We start from the raw sequence: 19,870 nt of genomic DNA on the forward strand, positions 1-19,870 counted from the left end.
GGTTTTCTTCTTGCCACTCTTCCATAATGGCCAGATTCTTAGAGTGCATGACTAAGAGTTGTCCTGTGGGCAGATTCTCCAACCTAAACTCTGGATCGCTGCAGCTGTTCCAGAGTTACCATGCGCCTCTCTGCTGCTTCTTGGATTAATGTTCTCCTTGCCCTGCCTGTCAGTTTAGGTGGATGGCCATGTCTTGATAGGTTTGCAGTTGTGCCATATGCTTTCCCATTGTAGAATGATGGATTGAACAGTGCTCTGAGATGTTTAAAACTTGCGATACTTTATAACCTAACCCTGCTCTAAACTTCTACACAACTGTATCCCTGACTTGTCTGATGTGTTCCTTGGCCTTCACGATGCTGTTTAAGGTTTTCTAACAAACCTCTGAGGGCTTCACAGAACAGCTATATATATATATATACGGAGATTAAATTGCACATAGGGGGACTCTATTTACTAACTTGGTGACTTTTGAAGGCAATTGGTTCCATTAGATTTTAGTTACGGTATCAGAGTAAAGGGGGCTGAATACAAATGCACTACACTCTTTTCTCATATTTGTGAGAAAAAAAAAATTGAAAACCATATATCATTTTCCTTCCACTTCACAATTAAATGCCACTTTGTGTTGGTCTATCACATAAAATCCCAATAAAATACATTACAATTTTTAGTTGTAACATGAGAAAATGTGGAAAATTTCAAGGGGTATGAATACTTTTTCAAGGCACTGTATTTGCACCTCTTCTTGCCCCTTATAAAAACTCATAATGTCCAGGTCTCCATGTCATTTAGAAGGTTTTTTTTCTGAAAGACTCATGAGCTGTTTAACTATCTGAAAATGTTCATAAGACAATACAGATGCTTTAGGCATTTGATTGGGTGATCGACTTGCAAAAATTTGTTCTCCGATGCCTGTGGTCAATAAGAGGATTCCCATCGTTAGTAATAGTTGAAGAAATGGTGCCCAATCATTAGTAATAGTGAGAGGCATAGTGCCCCATTGTTGGTATCAATGGGGTGTCCCATCAGTGGTTTCAGTTTGAGGAATAAGGCCCCATCATTGGTGTTGGTGAAAGGAATAGTGCCTCACTTTTTGTGTCATTGGGAGGAATAGTGCCCCACTGCTGTTTGGTCTTCTTCTTGTCAGTGGGAGGAATACTGCCTTGTATCATTAGGAGGAATAATGGTGCAAGGGACAGATAAAGGCAGACAAAGTGGCACAGTTTGGAGACCACTGGGGGGCTCAACACTTTCTCTCTATCAGAATGTGTAGAGTAATAACTGTAAGCTGGAACCCAAGTAGGCATATACAGATCAAGGAGGACGACTGCTCCTTTTTCAGCCTCTATGGAAGACCTGATGGTGCCATAGAGACTGCAGAATGCACAAGATATAAGGGTTGCCAGTTGTTATCCCCTGTTAAGTCATTGTCTGGCTCATCTTTTGTGGCAGCTGTGCTTTTCTGAGGAAGGTGAGAAAGTGGAAAGTTTTGGTGGATGAGGTACATTTCTGTTTGAAGTTTGATTTCCGGTTTGAAATCTAAAAAACTTTCTAGGTCCTTTCCAATTCATCCATTAGTTCAGAATGTGCTGTAGGAGGACTGCAAGACGAAATAGAATTTTTTTGTACTCACCGAAAATTCCTTTTCTCTGTAATTCACTGACCGACAAAGCTCCTCTCTGTAACAAATGGGTTGTTAGCCTCATCACTAGGAGAATACTAGGCATAGTTGTAACACAACACTCAGAACTCTTAGTTCCGCCCAGGGGGGCAGTCCCTTGGGCTACAACCCTCCACCCTGCAAAGCAGCATCATTACATCAGCAAGCAGTATAACGTAAAGATAAAAGGAGGGGCGGGTGCTGTGTCGGTCGGTGAATTACAGAGAAAAGGATTTTACAGTGAGTACAAAAAATCCTATTTTCTCTAATATTCACCGACCGACACAGCTCCTCTCTGTAACAAATGGGATGTCCCCAAGCAGTGCCAAAACGAGGGGTGGGAAAAACGGCATAAAAACTTCATCCACCATGGCAAGTGGGAACTAGTGAAACGACACCCACAAATAAACAGCAGTGCGTGGAAAACCACCACAAAAAAACAGGGTATCCTCAACAGGAGTGATCCCCAAGACTGGACCAAACTGCGGAAGTAATGCAACACTGCATTAACAGTACTGCGTTTTTATCGAAAAACCAGGAAAAAATATATATTGCATATTCAATTGCAACTACACGGCCGCCTGCAAAACTTTGCAGCCAAAGCAGGCATCAGACGATGCACTGACATCTACCTTGTAGAACTTGGTAAACGTATGGACAGACGACCAGGTTGCCACCTTACACACCTGAGCGACCGACGCTTAGTGTCGGAAGGCCCAAGACGTTCCGATTGCCCTTGTGGAGTGGGAAAGGGGGGCACCTGCCCCTTCAAGGTGTAGGCTTGTAGTACAATCTGTCTGATCCACCTGGAAATTGTGGACAACGAGACCGCCATGCCTTTCTTGGGACTAGTCACCAAACAGTGAGTCTGACTTCCAAAAAGGAGCCGTGGCAGACAAATACACCTTCAGAGCCCTAACCACGTCAAGAGCGTGAAGGGCCACCTCCGTAGGGTGCTTCGGCTTAGGACACAGACACAGTAATACAATGTCCTCATGGAAATGAAAAGCCGAGACCACCTTAGGCAGAAAAGACCACCTTTATCCTTGTGGATAACCAGATAGGGCGACTTGCAGGACAAGGCCACCAGTTCCGAAACCCTCCTGGCCGATGTGATGACCAGTAGAAAGACCACTTTCTGGGAAAGAGTCAACAGAGGAATCTCCCTGATATTTTTCAAACTGCGTTTTTTGAAGCGCCGACAACACCAGGTTCAAATCCCATGGGGGTAACGGAGGAAGCACCGGAGGGACTACATGTCGTACCCCCTGAACGAAGGTACTCACTAAAGAGTGCGAACCCAGGGGTCGCTGAAAAAAGACAGCTAAGGCTGCAATTTGCCCTTTGATGGTGCTTAATGCCAATCTCTGGTCAACTTCCTGCTGGAGAAACAGCAGGATCATGGATATGGAAAAGGACCGGATGCCATCCTTTCTCCTCACACATTGTAATGTAGGCATTCTAGGTACGATGGTATATCTTCCGAGAAGATGATTTCTGTGCTCTCAACATAGTCAGAATCACCGAGTCCGACAGACCCTGGTTCCTCAACACCTGGCTCTCAATAGCCATGCCATTAAAGCCAGCGATGGTAAAGCAGGATGGAGAATCGGACCTGGAGACAGAAGGTCTTCTCGCAGCGGCAGTCACCAGGGAACGTCTGCCACCAGACGCACCAGGTCTGCGTACTAGGGAAGCTGAGGCCAATCTGGGGCAACCAGTATCCTGGGATCCCCTCGGCTTCCACTCTGAGAAGCAGATGTGGTAACAGCCTCAGTGGAGGAAAGGCGTAGATCAGCTGGTACTGATTCCACGTAGCCACCAGCCCATCTGACATGTCAGCCCACAGATCTCCTTGTCCTGGACAGGAATCTTGGCACCTTCTGATTGATATGGGAAGCCAGCAGATCCACGTCTGGTGTTCCCTACCTCAGGCACAGTAACCTGAACGTCCCTGGATGCAACGCCCATTCCCCTGGGTACAGCATCTGACGACTCAAATAGTCCGCCTGCCAGTTTTCCACTCCCGGGATGTAAATGGCCGACAGGGCTGGTACGTGTCGCTCTGCCCACCAAAGTATGTGAGCGACCTCCCGTGCAGCAGCTGAGCTTCTTGTTCCCCCTTGGTGATTGATGCATGCCATAGCCGTGGCGTTGTCTGACTGAATCCTGATCGGACGCCCTTGCAGTCTCATCGACCATGTGTAGAGGCACAGCCTGATCGCTCTCAATTCGAGCAGATTGACCGGCAACTTGGATTCTTCCATCGACCAGAGGCCCTGAGTTGACCGAACCCCCATCACTCCACCCCAGCCGGACAGACTGGCATCCGTTGTGATCACCGTCCATTTCAGAGGAAGGAACGATTTCCCAGACTGAATCATGGGGGACCTCAACCACCAGATCAGCGAGTCTCTGACTGACAGGCTCTCCTGGATCTGTCGATCAACTGAGATTTGTCCCATTTTGTCAAAATCACCTTCTGCAGGACTCTGGTGTGGAACTGGGCATAAGGTACTGCCTCGAAGGAGGCTACCATGAGCCCCAGTACTCGTATGCAAAAGCTGAGCAACAACCACTTGCGGTTCATCAGCAGTTTTACCGTGGATCTGAGAGTCTGCAATTTTTCTGAAGGGAGAAAACCTCTCGCTTCCCTGGAGTCCAACAGCAAGCCTAGGTACTCCAGACGCTGGGTCAGCACAATCACCGACTTGTTGAGGTTCAACAGCCACCCAAATTCTTGCAGGGTCTGCATGGTGATTGCCACATCCTCCTCTAATTCTGAGGTGGAAGATGCCCTCAGGAGGAGATCGTCTAAGTATCCCACAATCGCGATCCCACGTTGTCGCAGCAACGCCAAAACTGGAGCCAATACCTTGGTAAAGACTCGGGGGGCTGATGCCAGACCAAAAGGAAGAGCCATAAGACAAGTATTTGGCGCAAATCAAAGATATTTGGTTCCCACTAGAAAAAGTCTATAAAATTACATATAGTAGTGAGTGCAGGGAATGCACTACTTTGTCAAGTCCAAAAAAGGAAAAATAAAATGTTCTTTAGTTCATGAGGAGAGGGGGGAGGAGAGGAATGGAGAGGGGGGATGGATCCGCATGCAGGGCTGCCACCTTAAAAGAGCTGAAACTTAAGCTCCTGGATTGCTGCAGATAAAGGAGAAAAAAGAGAGAGGGGCACCTCTGGGTGCAGATTTTTCAAAAGGTTTTATTTTCAGTGTAAAAACATAAAATTTTGCACTCACATTTAGTAGGCAAAAGGTAGGCATTTAAACACAGAGGGTCATCAGGTGTATCTGATTATGAGACGTCAGCCAGTGATCCGGTCCACATCTGTCATCTAGTTGTTCCTGTTCCTCTCACATAAGGTCCACTACAGGTGTTTTTTAAGAAGCAGCCGGCTTATGGTGGACACGAGATGTGCGGTCTTCAGAAGGAGGCTTGGGAAGCAGAGATGACCAGGGCGCGGTGCTGTGATGTCAGAGGGTATGCAACGCGTTTCTTGAGCGTGCGGGTCGAGATTGTCGGACGGCCGCGCTCTTTCATCGGGCAGAATCAGCTGATTCTGCCTGATGAAAGAGCGCGGTCGTCCGGCTGCTTCTTAAAAAACACCTGTAGTGGACCTTATGTGAGAGGAACAGGAACAACTAGATGACAGATGTGGACCAGATCACTGGCTGACGTCCCATAATCAGATACACCTGATGACCCTCTGTGTTTAAATGCCTACCTTTTGCCTACTAAATGTGAGTGCAAAATTTTATGTTTTTACACTGAAAATAAAACCTTTTGAAAAATCTGCACCCAGAGACGCCCCTCTCTCTCTTTTTTCTCCTTTATCTGCAAAAGGAAGAGCCACAAACTGGTAGTGTGCTTCCCCGACTGCAAAGCGCAGAAACTTTTGATCCTGAAGGCATATGGGTATGTGCAGGTACGCATCCTTGATGTCTAAGGACACCAGGAAGTCCCCTTGATGGAGTGCAGCGACTACTGAGCGAACTGATTACATTCTGAACCTCTGCACTTTCACAAGGTGATTGAGGGCTTTTAGGTCCAAGATCGGACGTACTCCTTCCTTCTTGGGAACCACAAACAGATTTGAGTAGAATCCCTGGAAGCGTTCCGACTCCGCAACCGGTACAATCACCCCGCGATTCGGCAAATCCCTTACCGCCTTCAACAGGGCCTCCTGGTGAACCGGGGATACGGGTTTGCTGGAGGAGAAGAATCTGTTTGGCGGCCAAGAGAGAAACTCTATCTTGTAGCCTGTGGAAATCATATTGCAAACCCATTGGTCAGATAACCAGAAGGACAACCGTGCTGCAAACTCCCGAAGGCAACCCCCCCCACCCGAGACATGGGTGGGGGAAAACCTTCATGATCATTCAATCAGTGTCCGCGACACAAGTACGGATGCCAGTATAGGTTGGCTGACCCCACAACCGTAAACAAGGAATGAGCCACTGCCTCGGCCTTCCTGTCAGTGGGATTCTTGAATGCAGGAGTCCCCTCAACCGGGATCGTGGACACTTTATTTAACCTGGATACTGGGGGGTCCACGATCAGAGGAGCCGACCATTTTTTGAGAAGGCTTTCCTCAAAGGGGTAACGCACCGCCATGTATTTGGGGACCGAAAAGGTCCTTTGCGGGCGACCCCATTCCTTGTCGATGAACTTGTCAAAATAAGTCAGATACGAGAACACCTTAGCTGAACGTGCTGGCTTGCAGGACCCAAAAGGGACCAGTACATCAGCAGAGGGATCCGCTGGCTCCTGAATCTTCAGGGTATCACGCACAGCTGTGATAAGTGCTCTAACAAGCGCTTTGTCGCACCCGGACGGGGACTCATCCTCACTATCTGAATGGTCCTGGTCAGACAGAACAGGAGTCACCAGCCTCAGCAGGACCTGAGTCTGCGTCAGAGTTCTCCCCAGAGGACGGGGGGGGGGGGAGCAGGGGCTGCTTTTTAGCACCTTCTTCCTACGTACCGCCTCCATCTTGGCATCAAACGAATTGAGGTCCGCCATCAGGGTGTCCATGGGGACTTCACAGTCCGCAGGTGACCCATTGCAATTGCCTGGATTTCGGGGGAAGAAACACCAGTTTCTGAAGCCATGCTGACCCTACCCTGTCTGCCACCTGAAGGGGACTTGGGACAGTAGCAGTCCCACCCTCCTTGCTGCCACTGACTGAGGGGTTCTAACCCACCGGACTCGCCACCCTGAGGAGTTCTGTGCTGTTCACAAGTAGTTCCTAAAGACCCCGAGTGCTCCCAGGTGCAGAGGAAACAAAACCTGTGTCGGTGACAGTTCGTCAGAATGAGTGTTAAACGATCTGAAAAATGTGCTCAGAAATGTCTGTCCAGTAAACAGACAGGAAACTGAGAGCACATACAGCTGCTGCTGGAGAACACTGAAAACGAGCTCAGGCTTCTAGAAAATGGCTGCCAGTGTCCTGAATAGGAGAGCACTGGGAAAATGGCCGCTTGAAGCCCAGAAAGACATACTGCCCTCGCCCACACCTAAAATGGCCGCCGGCCAGCTTCCATGAGGGGCAGAGACAGAATGTGACACACAGTGCTGCACCGAAAACACAGCCAGATCCTCACAGGCACCTTCCGGGAGCTTAACACACAGGATCCAGGACACCACCAGTCAGCCAGTCCCCTATCCCAGGTGAGAGCTCTCAGGGATCTTACACACACACACACCGCTCAGCACCACATGCAGCATCCCCACCGGTGAGGGGGAGGGGAGGGAAAATAGGGACAAGGGAGAGAAGAGCGTGAGGTGAGGGACCCCCGAATCAACCTTCCAGGGAATGCCCAGCTGCTCAGCACCCGCCAGGCAGGGAGGGCCGTACTTACCAGTCCTGAAGAGCTGGGAGACATTTTATTTAGATCTACTCCTGATCAGTACAGGGTGGCTACTGGTCTCGGCATACTGTGACGCAGACATCAGTAGCCGGTCATATGTACGCCCTGGAGCATAAAAGCTCTCCGACCACCTCTGGAGCTGAGGTTTTGTCGTGGCCTGCCGAGTCGTAGCTACAACCTGCACACGCTCAATGGCTGGACTGGGGAGACTACAAGGGTAAGGGTATCCAGCCTGTCACCCAGCCGGCTGTTGATAGTAGATCACAGGATCATTCATCATGCGCAAAAACCCAAGCGTCTGCGTAAAAAAAATTCACGGACTGATGGGCCCACAGGGTTCCTAGGTCCTCCTTTACTAGGCAAAATAACTGATGCTGCTTGCAGGGTAGAGGGTTGTAGCTCAAGGGACCACCCTCTGGGCGTAGCTAAGAGTTCTATTATGCCTATTATTCTCCTAGTGATAATGTTAACAACCCATTTGTTACAGAGAGGAGCTGTGTCGGACGGTGAATATAAGGCAAAGTTAAATGCCTCCCAAGAGGCTTGCACAGCAGTACTCAGTGGAAAGAGGCCTACCACAAAAGGTGAAAAGTGCCTGAGGTGGATCCTGCTATTTCATGCCTCAGGAAGTGCCTACGGTTTCTTTTGAGGACCCCTGTCAGGAGTATAGGCTAAAGGCTCGCTCCCTACTTCCTCCTTGTTTTTTGCCCTCCGAGAACATCTTGTATTAATTTAAAAAAGATACAAGGTGTTTTGATAATGATGATGGTGCCAAATGAGCAACCCCCCTGAGTTTCAAAGTCAGGTCTCTCAGCACAGCATCTGAAAGATCAGCTATCAATATAGTAACTGCAACTACTGCAGTGATTGTCACCTTACACAGCTGTTCCTCGGGTATGAAAAAAGGCATGCTTGCCAATCTTTGCTAAAATAGATCAACTTAAAGAGGAAGTAAACCCTGATGAGTTTACTTCCTCTTTCATTCCCTGCAAAGGTAAAGCATAATGGACTACTATGCATCGCATAGTAGTCCATTATGTGTCACTTACCTGACACAGGAGCCAGCGAAGTCACCGCTGTCCCATGTAGTCCGCCGCATCCATCTTCTCGGTGGGTCTCGCTGCTCCGCCGCTGTCATTCGGCGAAGCCGCAATGACGTCACTCCCGCGCATGCACATGGGAGCCGCCACTCGTGGCATATCGCCGTTGACCGAGACGTGCTGAGTGCGCCTGCACGCCGCTGTCAACGGCGCCTGTCTTTCGGCAAATATCTCCTAAACCGTGTAGGTTTAGGAGATATTTCTTGGACCTACAGGTAAGCCTTAATCTAGGCTTACCTGTAGGTCAAAGTGTGTTGTAAGGGTTTGCAACCACTTTAACTGTGCAACAAAGATCATGCCTAGAATTTATCTTTAAAGGAGTTGTAAAGGCAGAAGGTTTTTTATCTTAATGGATTCTATCCATTAAGATAAAAAACCTTCTGTGTGTACCAGCCTCCCTAGTACCTGAGCCCCATCTCTCTCTAACGATGTCCACGAATGTCTAAGTGTCTGATTGGCTGGGACACAACAGTGGCGCCATTGGCTCCCACGGCTGTCAATCAAAATCAGTTGGCTAATCAGGGGAGAGATGGGGCAGGACCGGGTCAGGCTCCGTGTCTGAATGGACACAGGGAGCTTTGAATGACCAACTGCATAAAGGAGGCAAGTATAACCTGTTTATTATTATTCATTTTTTTTAAACAAGACTTTACAATCACTTTGTGTTTTACACATGGCAACAATGTAGCAGTGAACATGTTAATCCAATCTAAAAAACAAAAAACTGTGACAAAGGAGCAGGGCTGCTGATGACTTTGTTGACCTAATGTGTAATTGACCAAATATGATCATGTAGTCTTATTGGGTCATTATTGATGTCACCAGCATCCTCACCTCCATGTTACGTGCAGCTGATTTGACAAGGGACCAGCTATCAGTTGACAGTTTCTTGGGGGTTGGGCCTAACCTTTGATCATCCTTAAAGTGGAAGTAAACCTAACTGCACATTGGCTGTGCTCTCAGCCAAACTATCAAACCATCCAATGGCTGGGGTCATAACGAATCACATGTGCAGCACCATAGCAGTTGAAGATTAAACAGTGGCAAAGATTGCAGCTTCCTTGGCTGAAAACAGTAGGGGAGTTTACTTCCACTTTAATAGAGATGCACTTTAAATGTTCGTATTTGAGAAGAGGAAAGGTTAAATGCACCTTGGAGTAGTACAGTTAAATCAATCACTGAAAAATGGAAAGGGTACGGCAAAACTATGTATATGCTAAAAACAGGTAATTTACCATAAGCGAGTGACTGCACAAGGAGACAAATGAGAGAGACCAACAGGAGACCAGTGGCCACTTTAAGGCCTTAATTGCTGTGGGTCTGACACCTTGTCTGCAGTTTACCACATATTTTGCTACAGGTATAAATGAATAAACACAATAAAAAAAGGGCTATATCACGAATCGCTAATAGAAAAGTTTAAATAAAAATAAAAAGTCAAATTCAACGTTGCTTGAGCTAGAACCTTTGTTATAAATCCACCAGGATTCCCTGCTGCTTAACTACCTGAAAAAATTGCCCCCTCTGCAGTGCCTCTTGACCGTTTCTATACCCCAAAATTGCAATCCTTTTTGGCCCCTATTATATGTCCTAAAGCAGTGATAGCGAACCTTGGCACCCCAGATGTTTTGAAACTACATTTCCCATGATGCTCCACAGTGCAGAGTACATGAGCATCATGGGAAATGTAGTTACAAAACATCTGGGGTGCCAAGGTTCGCCATCACTGTCCTAAAGTGTTTGGAAACGTGAAATTTTTTAAAAATCCTTAGTGTTTTCTAAGTTTTCCAATGCGTATGGATAAGTGTTTGGGTGTGCGTTCAACATACCCCATGGACAATTGGAGCATCCATACTAACCCTTCTGTAGAGCAGGAGACAAAATCTTATACTTTTTCTCAGTGGCTGTACCTACAAATGTTTTCTTCTACTTAAAACTTCTCTTCACGCATGACATCTACCACAAACCTGGTTTGAGAAAAAGAAAGGTTGTCTAGGGTTGTCTCTAAAGGAGGGGGTCCTCTTGTACATAAACTTCTGGAATTAGGGGAGAATATTAATTATTTTAGTAATATTTTCCAATGGTTTCTAATCATTTTTTTCTATCTTTTTATGTTGGGCATTATAATTCATCACTATTACTGTTCTAAAGCTGGCATCCAGATTACTCTCTTTAACATAATCCTCAATAAGGTTTCCTCTCCATAATTTTTACTTTCATCATTTCTCCATAAATCCTCCTCAAATTTTTTTTTGGGGGGGTGAACCTACTACTCCACATGATGTGCCTGTTCCAAATAAACATCCTCTTTTGTGCAGTTTCTTCTCAGTCTTATAAACTGTCCTCGTGGAATGTTTAATAAGCACAAATTAAGATGACCACTATCCTGAGGAATGCATCCATTGTCAGAAAGTTTGAAGAATGTCTTGGCATCAAAGAAACTTCCCTGACACTCTAACCAAATCCAAAAATGTTATGGATTTAAAGAGGAACTGCAGTCTGCTCACATAATTTGTAATAAAAACATCTTTTCCATTCTGAAGCTTCCCTCCAACAACTTTGCATATTATTTTATATATACGGAGATTCTGTACCTATCAAATATGCTGCAGAAATCTCCCTCTGTTAAGTCTGGCTGCATCCATTTTACCTGTGGGCAGCTGAAGCTGAAGCTGCTGCCTGTTCACTGCCTGGATTTACACAGATGCACACCTCCAGCTCTGCAGCTCTCATTGACCCTCTTATGAGTCACCCCCCCTGCCTTCCTGGCAAACGCTCATGAGAGAGAGAGAGAGCGAGAGTTGTGCATGATGTCATAAGCCTAGGGCTAATGACCAGACAAACAGGAAGTGGGCTGTATTTACTGGCAGAAAAAAATTTTTTTTACTATCCAAACAACAATTAAAACAACAAGGGCAGAAGATTTAATGACTGCAGGTCTGCTTTAATATGTTTCCAAGATAATTTTATGTTCTTTCCATCGTTATACATCTATATTTTAAAGGATTCCAAGGATTCCTGGTCTTCTTTCCAGATGACCAGGATGTAATCCATGAATGTAGAATAACATCTGAGCTGAGGTGGATGTCCTTTTAGTACATACTCTCCCTCTCATTGTGACATAAAAATATTTGCCACACTAAATCAGAGGGCAAGACAGTATAGATGGTTGAATAACTGAGATGAATAATGAAATAGCTTGTTATATGATGCAGGTTGTATCCTTTCTTTTCTGATGTCTTCTTTTTTGGTCGACATTTGGTAGCAAATCTTTTTTGTGGTTTAATTGCAGGCATGATAAGACAAGCTGTGTGCTTTTTCTTTAATCCTATATTCACACATATGCAGTGCAGGAAGCACAGTGACCCCTGTGTGTTCTCCACACTAATTCGCAACCACACTGTGTTTGGGATTCGCTGTGGGTGTCAATACAAAGTTAACACCCCAAACACATTGTAAATGCAGTTTGGTTTGCCTGAACTGGATCGCATGGTACAAAAGACCATATAATCTGGTCATGATACGACTCCAAAAAAGGTGCCTGCACTTCTCTGGTGCTATGCGGTGCAATTTGAGCAAACTCAGAATGAATGGGCTCAAATGGCACCTCACAGAATCGTATGTGAATTTCACAGGAATGCAGTGCGGGTCCTGTGCGCTTCACATTCGAGTTATAGTGTGAACTAGGGCTAAATCAAGATTATATGAATTTTTGGGTGTTTCAGCTACTGTCCATCTTCTCTATCGCTATATGTATTACCCTTGCCCTGTGGCACAGATTTATTAATAAAGCAGTAAAGGTATTGCTTTTCCTCTGACTAAAGTACAGGCACAGAACACCTTTGTAATCCTTTGCAGGCATTTTTTTTAATTTACATTTTATATAATTAAACAATAGATCTGACCCTCTAGATATGTAAATGAATTGTTGTTTTAACGTTAAACAAGCATAATTCCATTGGTTTATCTGCAGAGGGAATTGCTTTTCACGGGCATCAGTTAAACTGTGCATTTTTCATAGGTAATTTTGGTTGATCCCGCTCAAGATTATGCAGCTGATTATGTGAAGCTTGCTGAATTATTCTACCGCCACAACGTGCCTCTCAGGTATTGTATGGTAACTGGCAAAATTAATCACTTTTCATTGTACAGATTAACTGGTAGTGTAATTGCCCTGCAAAAGGGCTAATGTAAAAACCTGCATTTGAAAAAACGAATTAACCGTTATATGGTATATAGGCTGTATACACATTAGAACACATTTACTGTAAAAAAATAAAAATTCAACTCCATTATAATATCATGGTTCACATAGTATTGTGAAGTGATCTTTTATAGAAATAGTAAGATCTCATTCACACTGGCATTGTCAACCTGGTGATTATATGCTCTCAGTACAGCAAGGAGTAGATTAAGGGTTAAAGTTGTTAGAAGAATTAACCACTTCAATACCGGGCAGTTTCACCCCCTTCCTGGCCAGACCAATTTTCAACTTTCAGCTGTCACAATTTGAAACACAATTACTCTTACAGTGGTCAAGTATGCACCACTGTACCCAAATTCAATTTTTATCATTTTTTTTTGAGACAGATAAAGCTTTCTTTTGGTGGTATTTAATCACCACTGGGTCTTTAAATTGTATTGTGTATATAAACGAAAAATGCCAACAATTAAAAAAAAAAAAAAAAAAAAAAAATCCCAAATGTTTCTTAATTTCTCTTGTAAAATGTTGCAAATAAGTAATCTTTCTTCATAATTTTAAGCTAAAGTGTATTCTGCTACATTTCTTTGGTAAAAAAAAAAATAACCCAAATCAGTGTAGAATATTTAGTTTGCAGGAAAGTTTTATAGCACCTACAAACTATGGTATATTTATACACTATATTGTCAAAGTATTGGGACGCCTGCCTATGCACGCACATCAGTCCGTAGGGCTCAATAGTGAGTTGACCCACCCTTTTGCAGCTATTACAGCTTCAACTCTTCTGGCTATGGGAATGTTTGACCATTCTTCCAAAAGCACATTTGTGAGGTCCTGGCACTGATGTGAATGAGAAGGCCTGACTTTGCAGTCTCCGCTCTAATTCATCTCAAAAGTGTTCCATCAGGTTGAGGTGCAGGCCAGTCAAATTCCTCCACCCCAAACTCGCCCATCTATGTCTTTTATGGACCTTGCTTTGGGCACTGGTGCGCAGTCATGTTGCAACAGGACATTGGGAGCATGAACTTGATCAAGATATCTTGGTATGCTGACATCTTAAGAAGACTTGAAGCTGTTATAGCTGCAAAGGGTGAGCCAACTCAATAATGAACTAATGCTGGGATGCCGTTAAAGTTCATACGTGTGTAAAGGCAGGCGTCCCAATACTTTTTTTTACAATAAAGTGTATTTGATAATTGATCAATCCTGGTCTACTGACTGCCTATCTCATTTCTTGAGGCCCTAACATGCTAGGACAGTACAGATAACCTCCAAATGACCCCTTTTTGGAAAGCAGACAGTCCAAGGTATTAAAAGGCATGGTCAAGTTTTTTGAAGTTGTACATTTTTTTTTGTCACAATATAAAAATGAAAATAAAGAATGTTTTGGTTTTCTTTTTACATTTTTAGTACATATTGTCACCAGAGCAGTACAGCATCATCATATGACTGGTGTGGCGGTAATATTTAAAAAAAAAAAAAAAATTATTTTTTCTTTTTTTTTTTTTTTTTTTTATATACTGTGACCAGAGCAATGCATGATTGCCATAGCGACACACTACTACTCTGGGAAAGTGATAAGGTGTTTTTTTTTACACTATGATTGCTTATTACGGTGATGATCATCATTTTCATGAACGGAATCCATTCATCCATAGCCATTCGTTGTGTACTATTGTGATTTTAATGATGGCCACAGCTCTCGCATGGTACAGATGCACTGCGATTGGCCCTGTCTGTGCCATGTGATCACTGAGATCATCACAATAGTGCTACAGGATGGTCACCACACAGGTTTCTGCATTTCCCTTCAGTCACACCTCACCCATTTTTGCAGCCTACTCTGTGAATATCCCATAAGAAAATATCCTTACCTATAGCCAAGGCATAAGCGCATGTTAACATTTGCTTTGCTGAAGGCCAGCACAACACCCAATATCTCATAGTGACAGTGTTTCCTCTGCACTGGAGCAAGACAACATTTTTACTCTGACGAAGCAGAGATGTAGGAGGGTTGAGTTTCCCTGCTGTTAGAATACATTGGCTCCTGCTGCATCTAAGCCAATCAGGAGGGAGCGACCCATGAGAGCCTTGGATCTTGTGCACATCATTGGATTGAGATCGGACCTAGGTTAGTATTAGGGAGGCAGAGGGGGGAGCTGCACACTGAAGGTTTTTCTTTATCGTACATCATGGGACACAGGGCCTCAAGTAATTAATGGGTTATGGGCCACCTTCAGGTGCTGTGTGCGGACTCTGTGTCCTTTGATAGTGTGCTGTGTGCTTTCTATCAGGTTCCCATCTGAGAGGCTTAAAAGCCAATGCTCTGAGACACAAATCTGTCTACCAGAGCAGCTGAAGCAAGGCTGCTAAATGACACAGGAACGCTGGAGCATGTGGGGGGAGGGGGGGTTTATACAGACATTTTCAGTACAGGAAAATACATCATTGTTTAGTTTAATCTATTCTGTTAGTGTTTTTCCTGCTATTGTTCAGAACAGTTTTCAGAGTACCTCTGCTTTTTGCTTCGCACTATGACTTCTAAGGCTACTACTAAGGCACCCAAGGTTCCACCCCCAGGCACTGGGAACTCCAGTCATGCCTTCACACTGTCATCCTCTCCGAAGATAGCAGATATGGCAAGCCGGGGTGAGTCTTTGGAACCAATTGGTGGTGTTACTGCTTCTCACACTTCAGCCCCTGTATACGTGACTGAAGATGCATTTTGCTCTGCCCTGCAAGTCTTAGAAGGAAGATTAGCGACTTTAATCACATGTTCCACCCAAGGTGATAAGAAGCGTGCTAGATCCCTCTCTCCCACTCCAAACTATTAAGGGAACAATGGGGACAAGATGAGGTGTTACCCTCAGACGATTGAGAGGAAAAACAAGCCGATTATACCTCTGCTGAGGAAACAGCTGATGAATCAGCTTCTCAATCTGAGGTACAAACCCTTACAGAAATGGTTTGTTCCACCTTCATGCTACTCCTAACATAGTTAGCTGAAGGTCCGGTTTCCTCTTTGGGTTCTTTAAACCTTTACAACCTTTGCATGTGTTTCCAGTAAATGCATTACTAGAAAAACTTAGGCTGAATGGGATCACACGGATAAGCATTTTCTCCCTCCAAAGAGATTCTCAGTTCTCTATCCCTCACTTGTCCAGTAGACAATGCACAAATGCTTAAAGATCCAACAAATAAGTTGTAATTCCTCTTAAAATCCTCTTTTTCTTTAGCAGGGTCCATTACCATAGCCTACAGTTGAAGCAATAGGTGTCAGTCCTTAAAGGACCAATTCACAGAATGCTCTTAACCACTACAATACTGGGCACTTTCGCCCCCTTCCTTCCCAGCCCAATTTTCAGCTTTCAGCGCTCTCGTACTTTCAGTGATAATTGCGCGGTCATGCTACGCTGTACCCAAATGAAATTTTTATCATTTTGTTTGCACAAATAGAGCTTTATTATGGTGGTATTTATGACTCCGTTTTTTATTTTTGGCGATATAAGCAAAAAAAGAGCGGACATTTGGGGAAAAAAACTATTTTCTTTCTGTTTTAAAAGAAATCCAATGCAATCTAATTTTGTCATGAATTTAAGCCAAAATGTATTCTGCTACATGTTTTTGGTAAAAAAAAAAAAAAAAAACATCCATTAAGTGTATAATAATTGGTTTGTGTGATCACGGACATATGTACGCAAATGATCATGTACAGATGTGTGCAGGTGATCACGGACATATGTGTGCAGATAATCATTGGGACATGTGATTTTAGTGGGACATATGTGGGGGACGTGTTTTTTATTATTTGGGTACGTGTGTTTTGGGGACATGTGTTTTACACTAGACTGGTGATCAGTGAGTAAAAAGCTGTAAAAAACAGCTCATACTCACTGATCACCAGCCGGCTGCAGCGATCCGCTCTCCTCTCCTCAGCGTCGATTTCCGTGTGAGGAGAGTCGATTTTCCTAGCAACCGTCTGTTTACATCACAGGACGGCTGTGACTGGACACGCCCATCATGTGATAAGTAGGACCAATCACAGAGCCATCCTGCCGATCCGAGATGCGCCGTGTCCAGGTGACACTAGCACATCGGGATCGTGCCGCTGCACGGGCACACGCACGATCCCCCTCCTTCTGAAGGACGTTCCTGAACATCCAGTCAAATCTGCAAAGCAGAATACTAAAGCCTCATCATGAAGAGGTATCCCCCCTCACCAGGGTGGGGGGAAGACTTCTGAAATACTCCGAAATTTGGAAAAGAGAAATTCAGGACAGACTGGTAATCTCCACAGTATCTCTGGGATACAAACTAGAATTTCGGGAGTTCCCACCATCTTGTTTCCTGAAATCAAACGTTCCCAAGGATCCAGGGAAAAAGCAATCCCTGTTTCAAGCACTAGACCGATTATTGTCTCAGGGTGTAATCATACAGATTCCCACAAAACAGCAAGGTTTGGGGTTCTATTCAAACCTGTTTATGGTACAAAAAACCAAATGAGGATGTCAGACCCATTCTAGATCTAAGTTTCCATCCTACAAGGAAAAGAACTTATGGCATTCATCGACCTCACAGATGCATATCTGCATGTCCCCATATTTCCTGCTCACCAGAAATTTCTGCGATTCAAAGTAGAACACTACTTTCAGTTTGTGGCCTTGCCCTTCGGGCTAGCCAGAGCACCACGGGTGTTCACAAAAGTACTGGCCCCACCTCTAGCCAGGCTGAGGGCATAAGGTATAACAGTCTTGGCATACCTAGATGATCTATTGTTAATAGACCAGTCAGTGGCTCGCTTGGAGCAGAGTGTACGCATTACAACCAGTTATCTGGAAAGTCTGGGTTGGATTCTTAACCTAGAGAAATCTTTCTTAAAACTGCTAAGAAAGCTGGAGTATTTGGGCCTGATCATAGACACAGCCCAGAAATAGGGTGTTTTTGTCTCTGGCAAAGATTCGCCTTTGCATGAGGTTGTTACAAAAGATGGTAGCGTCATTCGAAGTAGTTCCCAATACACAGTTCCATTTGAGACTATTGCAAAACAGTATCCTGTCTGCTTGGAACAAAACTACGCAAGCTTTGGACTTGCCAATGCAACTAACCCAAAGTGTGTCCCAAAGCCTCAGTTGGTTACTAACCCAGAATCTGCTGAAAAGAAAATCCTTCAGACCAATTATCTGGAAAGTGGTAACGACAGATGCCAGCCTCTCAGGCTGGGGAGCAGTACTAGAGAAAACAACTGTCCAGGGACAGTGGTCGAGATCCCAAAGAACCCTGCCCATCAACATCAGGTTAAAGAATTGTCCTGTCAGAATCCAATCCGACATGCCATGGCTGTGGCCTATATCAATCACCAAGGGGGCACCAAGAGTCTCAGCTCAGAGAGAGGTGAACCATATTCTAACTTGGGCAGAAAAGAATGGCCCATGCCTATCAGCAGTTTTCATCTCGGGAGTAGAGGATTGGCAGGATGTTTTCTTTAGTCGCCAGCACTTATTCCCATGTTGAATGGTCTCTTCAGCCCAGCATCTTTCAGGCCATTTGCCTAAAGAGTGGGGGACTCCAGACGTAGATCTTCTAGCGTCCAGATTCAACATGAAGTTAGTCAACTTTGTCTCTAGGACGAGGGATCCATTCGCATGCGGAACAGATGCGTTGGTGACCCATGGGATCAGTTCTCACTGATCTATGCATTCCCACCTACTCAGTTGCTACCACAACTTCTTTGCAGGATCAAGTTGGAAAGAGAGCCAGTAATTCTGGTAGCACCAGCATGGCCCAGAAGGTCATGGTACGCAGAGATCGTAAAGATTGCAGTAGAGAGCCCATTGCCCCTCCCACTGCTTTCACAGGGGCCGATATTCCATCCTACTTTACGAACGCTAAATTTAATGGCCTGGCTATTGAAATCCACATTCTGAAGAAACGTGGGTTTTACGGGTCAGTTATTTCAACTTTGATTAATGCAAGGAAACCAGCTTCCAGAAATATATATTATAAAGTTTGGAAGACTTATGTTTCCTGGTGTGAATCGAAGGGTTGGCACCCTCGGAGATATATCATAGGCAGAATTCTTGCCTTTCTACAATTAGGCGTATAGATGAAATTGGCCTTGAGTACTATTAAGGGCCAAGTCTCAGCCTTATCAATTTTATTTCAAAGACCGCTTGCTACGCAGGGAAGAAAGGTCACTACATTGTCTTGATGTGGTGAGAGCAGTGAAAATCTATTTAAAGGCAACTGCTCAGATTCGTAAGACTGTTGTCTTATATATTCTGCCAGAGGGTCCTAAAAAAGGACAGGCAGCGTCAAAATCCTCTGTCGCTAAGTGGATTTGGCAGGTTATTATCCAAACTTATGATTTAAAGGGTAAGATTCCCCCTTTTCAAGTCGAGGCGCACTCTACCAGAGCGGTTAGTGCTTCTTGGACAGTGCGTCACCAGACCTCCATGGCTCAGATCTGCAAGGCCTCAACTTGGTCTTCAGTGCATACATTCAACAAATTTTATCAAGTGGATATAAGGAGGAATGAGGATGTCGCTTTCGGGCATATGTGCTGCAGGCAGCAGTATAAGTAGTTGTCAGGTCTGTGGGTGCCCTACGGGTTGTGTCTCCCTCCCCTCAAGTAGCATTGCTATGGGACGTCCCATTAAGTGATTACTTAAGGCTCTGTGTCCCATGATGTACAATAAAGAAAATAGGATTTTTTCGTTTCAATATTTTTTATTTTGCATCAAGAACAGTAAACAAAGTCAACGTGAAAATGACTAAAACATAGTGAAAGACAATATAGAGATATGGACAGTCTTAAGTTTGAATATGTCAAGCCAGTTTGCAAGCATACAGAGTGTTATAATACTGACCCGAATCCAACACGAAATACATATGATGGGAAGTACACATTCATGTAACTGAGGTAAACATTTGCCTCTAATAGGCCTGAGCTAACGTAGGCATTAGAACAAAATCCCAGTCAAATAAGGAAGAAAATACATAAAAAATATAATGGTCATGGAAGG

The 19,870-nt window shown here is 44.6% G+C and overlaps 1 protein-coding gene across 3 annotated transcripts in view; it reads left to right on the forward strand.

Annotated features, from left to right (window-relative positions):
* The window catches only part of UGGT2 (UDP-glucose glycoprotein glucosyltransferase 2), a 672,069-nt gene that overhangs the window by 224,276 nt on the left and 427,923 nt on the right, over window positions 1-19,870 (forward strand). For all 3 annotated transcript variants that reach the window (XM_077483028.1, XM_077483030.1, XM_077483029.1), the window contains exon 14: window positions 12,669-12,754. In XM_077483028.1, the coding sequence (XP_077339154.1) occupies window positions 12,669-12,754 (86 nt within the window). The remainder of the gene's footprint in view (window positions 1-12,668; window positions 12,755-19,870) is intronic.

The sequence above is a fragment of the Lithobates pipiens genome, unplaced genomic scaffold (assembly GCF_037356315.1).
Source record: "Lithobates pipiens isolate NorthernLeopardFrog02 unplaced genomic scaffold, aLitPip1_a1.2 Scaffold_16, whole genome shotgun sequence".
NCBI classification, from domain to species: domain Eukaryota; kingdom Metazoa; phylum Chordata; class Amphibia; order Anura; family Ranidae; genus Lithobates; species Lithobates pipiens.